Source organism: Furipterus horrens, unplaced genomic scaffold (assembly GCF_987537825.1).
Source record: "Furipterus horrens unplaced genomic scaffold, mFurHor1.1.pri manual_scaffold_2, whole genome shotgun sequence".
NCBI lineage: Eukaryota > Metazoa > Chordata > Mammalia > Chiroptera > Furipteridae > Furipterus > Furipterus horrens.
This window is the reverse complement of record NW_028327172.1, coordinates 125,945,180-125,959,507: the sequence shown is the minus strand read 5'-3', so window position 1 is coordinate 125,959,507 and position 14,328 is coordinate 125,945,180. Positions and strand designations below refer to the sequence as shown.

The following is a 14,328-nucleotide window of genomic DNA, read 5'->3' as shown; positions in this document are numbered from 1 at the left end:
GGGCCGACTGCAGCCGGGATTGCTCTCCCTGCCGCTGTCCCTGGTGCTACCGCAAACAGCACCTCCTGAATTGCTCTTCCTACCTGTCCCATGAGCGCCACTGTTTTATAACTTCTTACGTTGGGCTTCCGTGTAGTTTTATTTTCTGGAATTTCTGGTTATCTTTTGTTTTGAGGTAGTTGTATTCCTTTCTAGTTGTAGAGGGAGACTGAGCATGTCAGTCTAAGCCTCCATCTTGGCTGGAAGTCCAATCCATTTACATTTTTATTGTCTCCTGCAATCAGCTGAAGAGATACTCTCCCTGCCCCAGTGAAACCTAGTGGGTGTCACTGACACAGATATTGATTCAATAAGTGACTGCCCCAATGTCAGTGACACCTTGCAAGCAGGTGTGATTGTTTATTTTCAGTTGTAGCTAGTCACCTATTTAAAATATGTGTTTTTTAACTGTCAGCCTAATATATGCTTGCTTTAAAATAGTCAAACAATGCAGAAATGCATATAGTACAAACTAGAATGTTCTGCCCCCCGAGAATCACAGCTAAGTCTGATGAGCATTCTCGGTACCTCCTTGAGTGCATGCGTGCCATGGCAGGTAGCTAATGATGAACAAACAGGCTTCTCCTAGACTGGGAAGCCAGAACATTAGTTTGAGAAGATGCACCTCAGCTAATCAGGGTTATGGTTTACTCCAGATCTCCTTACTGCAGGTGCCTAACGTAGCTGAAGGGGAGCAGAAACATCTACTCTCACTCTACTGAATCCCCTCCCCTATTCCATTAACTGTTATCATCAAAACTAGGCTTTGACAAGAAAAAAATGATATATTCCAAAAATGATAAAAAAAATAAAAACTAAAACAAAACAAAGGATGCTGGTGTGATCTTACAGCTGGAAAAGACACATGATATAGAGTCGTCTGCCCTCATTCAACACAGTGGCCCAGACTCTCAGACTCTTTAAGGCCCTAGAGTTAGGATAATCTTTATCATCTAATTGAAAGGTAAATCTCACATGAACCAGATGGTTTTCTATACCAACTGTCCCTCCTTCAAGACATTCTATGGAAAGTGCTCCTTTCACAGCATATTGTGAACTTGGTAGCTTTCACTTATTTTGTGAAAAGTTGGCTCATGAAATAAAACACCTAACAATAAAACCCTTAATAACATGGATAATCATCAGTGCAAATGAAATTCTCTGTGTGTCACTTTCCTAGGATTTTATTTAGCCTTCACCTCTCCTACCTGACACCAGGACAGAGGGAAAGTGATTGTAAACACTGAAAGATCAAGTAAAGCAGCAATAATAACAAGTAGAAATAAAAAATAATAACTAATAAAAACATATTTAGCACCTATATACCAGAGCCTCTGTACTAAATAAGTACCTATGTTGTCTTTTTTCCCTACATATATTGTTACAAAATTTATAGAAGTAATTTGCAAGTTAGATACGATTGTCATTTGAGATAGGTAAGAAAGACTAGGAGAGGTTAAGTAATTGGCCCAATCATGAAACCCAGTACCTGAGAGCGCTGTGATTGGAATTTGCAACTCTGATCCATTGGTAGTGTCCTAGAGTGTTTGAGGACTTTGGTACTGTGTGCGGGCATGGCCAGAAAAAGTGTCAGGATTGATTAGCAATCAGTATCTGCCACGTGTATAAGTAAGGACAGAGGGGAGCAGAACATAAGCTGCATATTTGTCTCTTGCATCACAGTATCTCACAAAATGATGCAACTTAGGGAGCAAAAATATCACCTCTCTTAAAGTACATTTTGGTAAAGTATCGCAATCTGAGGGTGCAGTACCCAGTTATAATAAAAAGCCACATGGTTCCAACACATCCAGTGGCTGAGATGTGCCAGGGACAGAGCTACTGGCTTCCCACAAATAACAATCATCTCATTGGCCACGCAGCTCCCTGGTGGCTCCCCAGCAGTAGCATTGTCACATCCCAACAAAGCAGCTTTGCCCACAGACATATTAGCCCAATGGCTGGCACTGACAGTTTCCCTGAGAAATGCACTGTCCTCTGTTCTGAGTCAGCCTTATTGTTCAGAATTGAGAGAGTGAGGCTTATGTCCAGATAGAGGACAAAGATGTGTGCTGTATTCTTGTTGTCAGCAATATTCTGGGTCACTATGATGTCTATACTTTCAAGTCTGCAATGCTCTGAAGTGACCTTTTCGTACCCTGACCCTCACACTTGAAGACATAATTTGTCCCTAACTCAAATACCATTTCCTCTGGGGTCTTGCAGTACCACCAGTATCTCCAGCAGCTTATTGATTCTTGTCACCTCAGCATCTAGGACAATGCTAATAAATCTTTAACAATTGAAAAAATAAGTTAAACTGTGCTGATTTTTTTAAAATGGGGTATAAACTACACTAATTTCTGTGATCCAGGAAAATGAAAAGATATTAACTATTTGAAAGATAACTTTCCTTGTTTCTACTCTGATCACGTACAAAGAACACCCTCTAGCAGCAAAATATAGTAGAAAAAGGGCTTCGCTTCCTGGGAATGTTGGGCCACAGTCACCAGAGACATGCTCTGTAAAATGTGCTGATGGTTCTGAAAAATCATAGATTTGGGACTAATGAGCAGAGACTGATACATGTTCAAAGTGTGTCATTTGTGTGTTTCTTGGCTTTTGGTGTGTGCAAAAGTCATTGACATGTCTCCCACTGGTCTATGAAAAGCAAATATTTAATATAGTAACTAGTTGACTAGCAATGTCTATGACGAGGTTTGTTCTATGGCCACACAATGTTAACTAGTCTTCAAAAGTCTACTGAACATCAAATCCAGTGTTGTGTTTGTTGGGATGCTTTGGGCTGCAGGTAATAGAAAGCAAAACTCCAAATGGCTTATACAAAAAGGAAGCTTTATCTCAAATACAAGAAATCTTGCGCTAGAGTCACTGAACGATTGGTTAATTCAGCACCATAGTCACATTTTGAAGGACTACTTTGTCATCCTCTCAGAGTTCGCTTTGTCTTCAGGGTAGCTCCCTCACAGTTGCAGGTGGCTGCTGCACTTCCAAGTAACACGTGGTAAAGTGCAAGGAAACCTTTCCCCAAAGACCCAAGCAGCCCTCTCCTCACATCACGTTGGCTAGAACTGGGTCACTGCCTATCATAACAAATCATTGGTAAGGGAAATGGGATTACTGAAACTTGCTTAGGCAATTAAGATTTACTCTTAAATTGAAGGTAAGGTCAACTTCCTTGGGAGAATCATGCATTGGGATAATCTGAACTAAATCAGGATTCTTTTAATAGGGAGAAAGAGGGAGGGAATTGGCTCCTAAAGAGGGAACCAGCCAACCATGTTGGCTATGTATGCTCAGGGGAGATGCCACATTCATGTTTTCATACTACTTTCCAAGGGCCCAATATGCTAATAACCTTAATCTGGTGATTGCACATTAAAAATTAGCCATTATCAAGTAAGGTAAAGATAAAACATAAATTAAGATAAAACAGAAAAACCTCCATTACCTGACTTTAGCAATGAAATTCAACTCTCCACTTCGAAATTAGGACAGTTTATTGACTGAAAAAACTTAGGTCATTCTATTAGGAGTGGGGAGGGGGTGCATTTCTTTGAGAAAAAGAAGTAAGAGAGAGACAGCCTCAGAGTGAATATGGGAGAAAATCTCCCCAAGAAGAGGAAATATATGCAAAGACTCTAAAACAGAAAGCTGATCGGATCTGAAAGTGCTGGAATGTGTGGCTCACAGTGAGCAAGAAGAGAGTTAGAGGAGGTGAAGGTGGAGACAAGGGCCATTAGAGCCTTGCTGGTCGTGGTAAAGTTGAGGGGTTTCATTCTTAAGTGCGGTGGGAAGCCACTTGAAGGATTAAATAGGATCTACAATTATAAAGTAACACAAATAATCCCATGCAGGATCCCTTTAAACACTGGAGTAACTCCATTTAATGTAGGCTGTATGTCATTAAACAATTGCTAGGAAATCAAGTCTGTTATCTTGGCTTTATGCAAAGTTGATCTTTAGTTCTAGTGATGAATGAATGTTTATGAACAGGGTAGCCTAGTAGAATGACTTATTCTGGAACAACTCTAAGATGTTTTAACTGGAAGATGGTACCTCTAAAGAGAAACAAAAGCTATTTACCAATTTGGTGATGCTGCTACTCATTTCAGTAGTTATCCACTGGTTTATCTCCTGACTTCTAGAACCTTAGAAGGGGAAACTGCATGGAAAAGGATGGGCAAGCACATCTCCCTATATGGTCAGCCAGCTTGCTCTTCAGTCATGTGCGTGGTTTGCATACTCTGAGATCTATACCCAACGGAATAGTCATAATTAAGGCCATTCATTCCAGTTGCCAAGTCCTTTCACACTTCAGGTTACATAACATGAGTTCATCACATTCCAGAGCTCTCGTTTCTTAGCAGTCCCTTAATAAAAAATTTGTATGTCGGTTTATTTCTTGATGTTTTTTCACTTTGTCAACAGTCTTGGAGCACCTCTGTCAATATGGAGGCAAACACATGACCAGATGTTGAAGGACAGTGTTAAAGCAGTGTTAGTACATGGTTATGGGGAGCTCAGAGGAGTGAACAAGAATGGGCTTCCTGGAGGAAGTGACAGTAGAGCTAAGCCTTGAAGAGGCTTCTTCTGGCTTCTGTGACAAAGGCGGATAGGACACTGGAAAGATGTAATCAAGGATAGTGGTGTAGAAGCTGCTACAGGGGACCAAAGCAAGGCCAAGGAGGCCTGGGCCATCCAGATGCAGGGAAAGAATTGGCTGAAAGACATAAAAAGAGATATCCCAGGAACAGAGCCAAGGGGGACTTAGAGAATGTTTGGATATAGGAGAGAACTGAGACAATTCCAAGAGTTTTCAGACCACCTTATCTCATCTCCAAGAATTTTAAGCTGAAACATGGAGGTCACCAGTGTTCTCCATGAGATCCTGCCCAGATCTGTTTCCCTGTTCCATGACCTCTTTGCAATTAGGTATGCTCTTCAGAATAAAGCCCAGAGTTTTATTACTCTTGTTCACAGAGCAATTGAAGATGCTTCTGGGTAAATGCAAATTATTACGGAACATCTGTGCTTATTTGGCCAATGGAAGACAGCCTTCTAAGTATGATTAATGTCAGAAGTGAAATTATTTTCCTAAATGTTGTTTCTTTTTTCTCTTTTCATTTGTAAAGTATATTCGGTGCTCTTCGAACTGGTGCTTATATGGTATACATTTTGATGACCAAAGGCCTGAAGCAGTCAGTTTGTGACCAGAGTTTTTACAATGGACCTGTCAGCAAATTCTGGGCTTATGCATTTGTGTTAAGCAAAGCACCTGAACTAGGTGAGTACCTCCTCTCCTTCAGTTCACTCCTCCACACAATTTATAGCTACATACCCAAAATATTTATTTAAAATAATTTGAAGGCCCTGTTTTGTTGGTTGCAGGAAAGTTACAAAAATGACTAACTTCCATTATCTTTTCCTCTCTCCTCTCCCTCCTTAAAATAATTGTATATTGTGTATATGAAGAGCAAACTGCTGTACACAGAACATGCAGATTTTCAAACACTACAGTCTATATACTTCCAGGGGTCATAAAATATGCACAGCCCCTTCCCTCTGACCCCTTATAAGCTCAGATAGTATTAGAATATGAGGAAAAATTAGCAATGTGACTATTTCCAAGTCCCATACCAAAGTATACTTCCTTTTCTGGAGTTAGAGTTCAGACTAGGAAATGAAGCTTTTCATTTAGGTACCTTCATGTTCTCATTAACAAATGCTAAGAGTTGGTTTCTGGTGGTGTTTGATTTTAGTCATCAAAGAGATGGGCATTGGAGAAGTGGAATGTAGTTCACCTTTTAGAAACTAATTTTTTTTAACAAACTGGTTATATTTGTAGATTCCTAAGGTTTTTCTTCCAACTCTAATGGGCTTCAATATAAGTATGGCATGGGCTAGCAGAAACAGTGGAAAACAAATGGCAATGATTTGACATGGGTACAGCTCCCTAGGAAAATATCTTTATTGCCAGAGAAAGGGATCCACTAGTGATAATAAGACCTGAGTTCATCGATGAGTAGTGCTGGCCACTGTCTCACAAATTGGTACATATCTTTAGGGGAAGCTTAGCCATCCTCTGGGTTTCTTAATTTTCTTATCTGGTATTAAGAATTACATGTATTAATGTTTAAAATATTTATTTAGAGAATGTGTTCCCTCTCATTTGTTTTCCCTAACATGGGGATTAGAGGTTATAATTTCATTATAAGCCACCTGCCATATAAAATATCAGCATCTTTCTGTAAGGTACCCCTAGTTCATGTCCTGTGTCTATTCACAAAGGATACAAGGTCTCTCTGATATGTGTGTCAGCAACCTACTCACTTTCCTCTGGGTACAATCCACCTGCTGCCTACAAATAGTTGACAATTGGTTTGAACTCTTGGTGTGATTTCGTCACCCCAGGTCAAAGACAAGGGAAGAGCAGCACAAGAAAACTTCTGAAGACCTTTCTTAACTAAGAGGCAGGGGCACACAGATGGATCCTCTACACAGTCCGCAATAGCTAGATCACTGGTGTGTGCCCCCACCCCCACAGGGCCTGTGTAGTCTTAATGAAATGCATTAGTAGGGATTAATTAATTAATTAATTAATTAATTGATTCAATAAACTTATATTAAGCACCTACCAGAGATTAGGCATGTAATAGGGACTAGAATGGAATGGCTACTTTATCTAAAAAGAAATTTACAATATGAATTTTATGAACTAGGCCTCAGAAGGCTATTTTTTATATTGGAATTGGTGCAAAATCTTAGTCCAGAGACGTATTTTTCAAACCTGGAGCTATGAACAATGCCAGAAAGTCTGTAGCTATATTTTAGGAATTTCAAAATTCTTCGAGGATATTTTAATTTTGTGTCTTTATTTGTAGATAAAAGATTGTATTGTCAGATATATTTCTTTCATAGTGATTTTTTTTTTACTTAGATTCACAAAGTTTCTGTGTTAGATCACATGGTCACACTGGAGTTGGTCTGAGAATGTGAGCATGTCTTCTTTACCCATGGGGTTCTGTGACATTTTTCTTTAAAAATAAATGTGTATATTATTAATATTATATCACACTGACTTAATTTATGCAGTATAGTAAGTATCCTTATTAATTCTCCTACATTTTTTGATAAATAACTGACTGTAGATGTATGAATGCAGTGAATACATGAAACATGTAACCCCTCACCCACAATCTCACACACACACACACACACACACTCACACACATGCAATTCCTGAACACTTTTATGATTTACACCTTACTACCCTGAACAATTTTTTTTTTTTTTTAATTAGAAATGGTGCCTCAGTGCATCTGGCTCTTAAGCCTCAAATTGCAAAGGAGCAGCCTCAGTCTTTGTTTCTAGAAGTGTCTTTATCCTGCAAGGGCAGCTTCTCTGTGTTCTGAGTTTTCTCTAATTGTATTTGAGGGACTTAAGAATAAAAACAGGTCATTCTCCTTTTTGAAGGAATAATTCATTGAAGAGCCTCTCCAAGCTATCCATATCAGTCACTTTCCTTCAAAGACGTGACTAGACCTATGCTCCCGCCCTCATGACTTCTGCTCCAAATGGAAATCAAAGTGTTAGGATGGCAGACAGAGTTAAGATACCTAGACTATTAGTGCAGCCTCAGAGGTATTCATGCTTTCATCCTCTGTCCTGTTAAGAGTGATAGTCCTGATGATGCTATTTAATCACCACCTTAATTTAATCTAGGCCCAAGATTGTCCCACCCTACTCCCCAGTGCAAACATTATCATTGAACATGACTTCTCTCTTGAGCCCAGAAGGAGCCGGACTCCAGACCCTTGTACCATTAGCTTGATGACCCCTTTCCTGTGGAATCCTCACTTACCACACTAGTTTGTTGGTTGGATATCAAACTATCCATCCCCTCACCATTAAAGTATGGGAATGAAGTGAAGAGTTGGAAGAAAATAAAATCCTAATCTTGACACGGTTTTTTAATGGGGCTAGTTAGTGACACAAATTCTTCATGTACTTGCATATCCATTATACAGATATTTTCATGGTCTGAGTACCCTTTCTTTAATTTTAAAATATGACTTATATTCTTTCAAATATTCTGGAGCTTATTTGATAATGGCCTTCCCAAGGTAAAGTGCTGAATCAAAACAAATCCAAAAATCAGTTCCAATGCAGCATCTCGGAGGCAACGGGCCCTAGCCCTTGTTTAGTGAACATATTTGTTTTGGAAGTTAAATTCCTTCCCAGTTTTTTGCTCTTATAAAACCTTGCCACTACCATTTAATTACGAAAGATTTACCCATTTGGATTATTTAGGACTTTTCTTATTTTAGGGCCTGAGTTCTGTTTTTTAATAGTCTTAATATTCTGGACTCTTTATGCACACCAGAAAGAAAAAGTCCTGTGAGGAAAAAAGAACAATTCTTCCATGTTCAATACTGAACTCTATATTCCCCTGCAAAACTTCCATGCCTACAGTTTTCACTCAACTTTCTTTTTTTTTTTTTTTTGACAAAATATACATAAAACTTCCCATTTGTAAGTGAACAGGGCTCTGCATTAAGAACATTTGCATTGTTGTACATTCATCAGCACTGTCCTTCTCCAGCACTTGTTCATCTTCCCCAGCTGAAACTCTCTACCCATTAAACACTATCTCACCAATTCCCCCCTTCACTAAACTTAATAGCAAGGCAGGCATTCTGTTTCAGCAGAAATCGGCTCATTTCAGTGAATTACAGGGTTACAGTCTACTAGAGCAAGTGAGGGGAAGAAGCCACCAACCTGCCTTGTGTGCCAGAATCCCGGGGTGCCTACTGTTTGAATTATATTAAAACCTGCTGAGATTTGGTTTTGTTAAAACTTGGAAACATCTGTTCTGAGTCTAAGTCCTCGCTCAGTTGAGCTTGTCTTTTGTTTTTGACACTCTGACTCAGCAGAGCTCCAGCTAACTCTGTGAAGAGCAACATAGCATTCCACGACGAACCACACACAGAGTGACTCTGGTGGCAGTGCACCCCTTGGGCATTTTCCAAATGCTGAAGGGACACTTGGGTATAAAAACATCATGCCCTACCTACAGGCTGGCTGGCTCTTGACTGAAAATAGCTAAACCAAAGGTTAGAGAGACTCGTGGTAGCTGAACCAGGGGTAGCTAAACTAAGTGACATGGCTGAATGGTTCAAGCATCAAAAGTCGCAAATACTTTACACAGAGCCAGAATCCTCTCCATAAGGCCAAGTGGACCTTTTGCTGAGAAAGATTAGTTTGCCAGCATCACATAGACAGTCTGTATCTTTAATTTGCATTTCTAGGACACTAGCTTTTGGCAAGCCTATAAATACCATGGCTTGTGACAAATCAAATGTGATATGTGGTTTCCCAGAGGGGGAGAAATTGTAACTGCCAGAGTGGTGTGACTCTTACATCTCAGCTGCACTATCAGAAGAACCTTGTGGGGGTCTCAGGGAGCCCTTCCAGAACCCCCCTGTTTCCCCTTGCCCAAGGAAAACTGTCATTCTTTGGGTTAGTGGCCTTCATGGGGACAGTAACCTTGAGATGGCATTGGAGTGGTGCTCCTGAGAGGCTGCAGGGCCATTATAGAAAAATACTCATCTTCATCCTGCATATCCATTCTGAAAAAAGATTTTTAAGTGAATTCAAATTAATTTTATTCTGAAGGTCTCAGGACATGTCCTTCACCACCACCACCCTTTTCCATATTAAGTGGAGAGACCTAGTGTGTCTCAGATCAAGCCCAAGTCCCCATTCCTGTCTCAGATGGGAAAAACACAAAGCAAGTTTCAATTCCAGAGCCATAGACTCCACTTCCCATTCACGTTAGCCCATCCTAACATGGTCACTGTCTTGTCTCCTACTATTTCCCTTATAATGAAATTGTTCCCTAGACGATAAAGTTTTAATGATAGAGTTAAAATTAAATCTGAAAGACTTTAAAAGGATGAAATACTTATTACTTTATGGCAAATAACTTTTATTACAATGTGTTTGGATATTGTGTGGGACTAAATTTGTTTTCAACATACAATTCCTTGGACTTATACTTTCTTTCCACTGTGAACAAAAATAGACTGGAATTACTGTGTCTACATGATCATCCATGGAGGAAAGGGAGACCAGAGTAGTAATGACATAGAAATAGTGGGTCTTTGACAGACACACAAAGTAGCACAGTTTAACAGTAAGAAGTAGGCCCAGGTCTCCTAACACTAGTTTTATCCCTTTGGTATATACGTGAGAGTTACCATCCCCATCGGTCACTAGTCTGTCTTATAGTTTATAGGCGTAATATGTCAGGTACCTCACAAGAGAGAAGAGGACTTCAAAGAAAAATTTATAACAGGTTCAGAAATGCAGCAACTGGCAGCTTTTCTGTTCTAAACAAATAGGAAGTAATAATGTGTAACAATTCAGCAGGCAAATAATACTACTGAATGGAATGGGGCACCACCTGTATTACTCCAACCATGGCCATCTTTCCAAGGCCCAGCATTCTTTTACCTTCTCGTGTGCCAAACGTTTTAGGGCATCCTTGGAGTGTGAAGAATAGGACAAGGATAAGTACTAATTCTCTTTATGCTTAATTCAATTTCAGAGTAAGAAGAGAGACCACCTAGTTCTCCTTGTTATACAAAAAGAAGATAAGTTTGAGTTCACCAAAGCTCATGAGATGTGTTGGTTTCATCATAACTGAGAACCACAGAGCTAGGAGAGAGAATGAAGCGTTCGCCTTCATGAACCCTCTTCCTTTCCCATATCCCAACATTTCTTCCCTTTTTTTGGTACTTGTTAATGGACTTGGGTGTATTTGATCCATTTTTCACATGTATTCTACAGTACACTTTTCAGAATTCCTAGACTTCTCAGAATCATTACAGATATATAGCATCTGCCTTCCTGAGCATAATTCTGGCTTCTGTAATACAAACTCCTTACCCTAGAAACATTGGTCTTTTTCTTCCAGGGGATAATATTTGTAAAATTTTTGATAGCTCTGGAGAGCAATTTCAAAGTTAGTGCCATAAAAATGTATATCAACCTCAGTTTTTTAGCACTTGATTCATTGGTTTAATAAGTATTCTTACTGCCCTCTTCAGCAAATATGGTAGAAAATGACCTTTCTTTTCTTTTTCTGTTTTGCCTTTTGCTTGAATTTTACTTTTCTAACTGCTGTATGTCAAGGTGTCACATTTTACAGGAAGCTTACAGAGATATGTTTTTAAGGAGTACCTTTTGTCATATACCAAAGAAAAACAGTTTACTGCTCCAGAGAGGCCTAAGAACATTGTTTTGGACACTTAAATTCTAATCTGTTTCTCTTGATTGATAACTGATCTGAGAGAAGTCATTTGATTCTTCCAGGTGATATTTCCTAAAATGTATGATGGAGTTGGAAATCAGGCAACATTGTTACTAATGTCCCTTCCACACCTTTCTGAAAGTAACATTTATTGAGTTCTTACCATATGCTAAGAGGATCCACTGATAATCCTATTTAACCCTCAAAACATTTCCAAGTTACTGTAATTATCCTCATTTTACAGTTGAAGAAACTGGAGAATAGTGAAAATAAGTGGCCTGCCCAATGTCACAGAGGTAGTAAATATCAGTCCAGGATTCTAACCCAGTCCACCTCACTCTCAAGGACTAGGTCAAAATACCTTCTTTTCATGCAAAATACCATTATGTCGTGTTCCAGGGGCTCATATCCATTCTTTCCCTACTTTGTCTTTCAGGAGATACAATATTCATTATTCTGAGGAAGCAGAAGCTGATCTTCCTGCACTGGTACCACCACATCACTGTGCTCCTGTACTCTTGGTACTCCTACAAGGACATGGTTGCCGGGGGTGGTTGGTTCATGACTATGAACTATGGCGTGCACGCTGTGATGTACTCTTACTATGCCTTGCGAGCAGCGGGTTTCCGAGTCTCCCGGAAGTTTGCCATGTTCATCACCTTGTCCCAGATCACTCAGATGCTGATGGGCTGTGTCATTAACTACCTGGTCTTCTACTGGATGCAGCATGACCAGTGTCACTCTCACTTTCAGAACATCTTCTGGTCCTCACTCATGTACCTCAGCTACCTTGTGCTCTTCTGCCACTTCTTCTTTGAGGCCTACATCGGCAAGATGAAGAAAACCACGAAGGCTGATTAGGGTTGGAACTGAGGAGGAAGCCATAGCTCAGGGTCATCAAGAAAAATCACAGACAAAAGAAAATGGCACAAGGAATCACATATGGTGCAGCTAAAACAAAACACATGAGCAAACACAAAACCCAAGGCAGCTTAGGGATAATTAGGTTGACGTAACCCAGTAAGTTTATGATCCTTTTTGGGTGAGGACTCACTGAGTGCACCTCTATCTCAAAGGACCGCTGCTAGAAGACCCCATTCCCTCTTTATCTGTCAACTAAGACAAACAAGAGCAAAAGTGAGCCAGAGGCAGAGAGAGAGAAATCGAAGGCAAACAAAGGTTATTAACACTGTATGAAAAGTATTTACTAAGTGTTCTATTTCTCCAAGGATGAAAGAAGTTTACTTAAAATAAAAACTGAGCACATGCTCACACAAATCCTTTCTAATCTTTTTGACACTAAACTGGAGCCAATAGAATAGATAAAAATGGAAGAGACACAGGGTGTATATCTAGAACACTAGCCCTTTTGCAAAGGTTAAAGCCTTTTTAAGAAAGGCTAGTAGTTGTAGCCCCCATGAGAAAAGATGTCTTAATCACCTCTTACGAAAAACAGATGTAAACAAGTATATTTCAACTGGTGTTTTTCTCTTAACAACACAGCCTCAGGCTGGTGAGTTTTCCTAACGGGGCACAGTGTTTTTCCCAGGCTCTTCCTGGGAGGATGGAAACAATGCGACTCCATCTGATAGCTTTATCAGTAATTTCTACTGTTAAATGAGATACGAAGCATTATCCTTGGTTCAGGTGCCCCAGGCTTTTGAAAAGAGTAAGTGAGGGACAGAAAAGATAAAACGCAACTGAATGATTTGAAAATGGATTCGGTACTAATGTAAAAAGGTTCAACCCAATACATTCTTGAGCTGAGAAAGGGGGAAAAAACGGGGAAAAGAAGTGAGCCGAAGATCTATACAATGTATACCCCTCTCTATTTGACTTAACACATACCCATAACTTACCACATGAAAATCTGTGGTACAGTCCATATCTTCTCTATTTTTGTGAATTTCAGAAAGAAATCTGCAGGGCTTTTCCTGATAGTGGGTGAACACTGTGTTTCTGCATCATCTGCATTTGCTTCCTAAGCAATGTAGAGGTGTGTAAAGTGCCCTCTGCTGGTCAAGTGGAGATACTTCAACAAACGCTTCATGGGAAGTTTGGCTGGAACAGTTGACAACAAAAGGTCCCCTATAGATTTATCTTTCCAATTGTGATACAAAATACACGTCGTATTTTTGGCCAATTCAGAAGACATCCTTTCTGCTTCAAGTCAGCTTCAGAAATTTTTTTAAAGGGACTTTCACTCTGGAACTCAGAAAATCAATTTATTAAGAGCCATATTCTTTAAAAAAAAAAGCTAGTTAATATATTATTGGTAATATTTCAGTCCTTTACAAGCCAAATAAATGTGTAAACATTCCTGTTATTTCAAAGAAACAATTATGTAAAGTTGTTCAATGTGATATAATAGTATTCTAATTGGTTAAGTAGCTTAATGATTAGACAAACTAGTTGAAAAGATTAGGGGCTGCTACACTTCGTAGATTATACACGTATTAGCCACACATGTGCACAAAGATGTGGAGTACACTGAACTTCAAAGCCCAAATGAATAGAAACACTTTTTCTGGCTAGCAGAATAAAGAAACTGTTGTTTATCTTTATTGCTTTATTTGAGAGTGTACAGTAAAAGGAATTTTTTCAAATTATTTTTATATTATTTTAGCTTTAATTGTGCTGTCATTCATGAAACAGAGCTGTTTTGCTTCTCTGTCAGAGATGACAAGGGCTTTCTCGGCATCTCGTCTATGTGTGGAATTTAAAAGAATAAAGTTTTATTCCATTCTGTGTGAAAGGTTTGAACAGTGAACAAAGAATCCATGCAAACCAAGTCATGATTGCTAGACCAGGGTGGGGGGTGGGGGGTGTGCAAGGAGAGAAGCTGTTACATCTGTGTTAAGTTATTGTAAACAGTCTGTGATGTTTTGACATTGGTTCATGAGAAACAATTGATGGAGGAATGTATTATTAGGGTAAAAGCAAACATGAGC

At 39.4% G+C, this 14,328-nt stretch overlaps 1 protein-coding gene across 3 annotated transcripts in view; it reads left to right on the top strand.

The window, feature by feature from the left end:
- ELOVL6 (ELOVL fatty acid elongase 6) overlaps positions 1-12,655 on the top strand; it is a 137,179-nt gene extending 124,524 nt beyond the window's left edge. For all 3 annotated transcript variants that reach the window (XM_090266417.1, XM_090266418.1, XM_090266416.1), the window contains exons 4-5: positions 5,196-5,347; positions 11,814-12,655. In XM_090266417.1, the coding sequence (XP_090122543.1) occupies positions 5,196-5,347; positions 11,814-12,238 (577 nt within the window). In that variant the 3' untranslated portion in view covers positions 12,239-12,655. The remainder of the gene's footprint in view (positions 1-5,195; positions 5,348-11,813) is intronic.
- Positions 12,656-14,328: the final 1,673 nt, after the last annotated feature.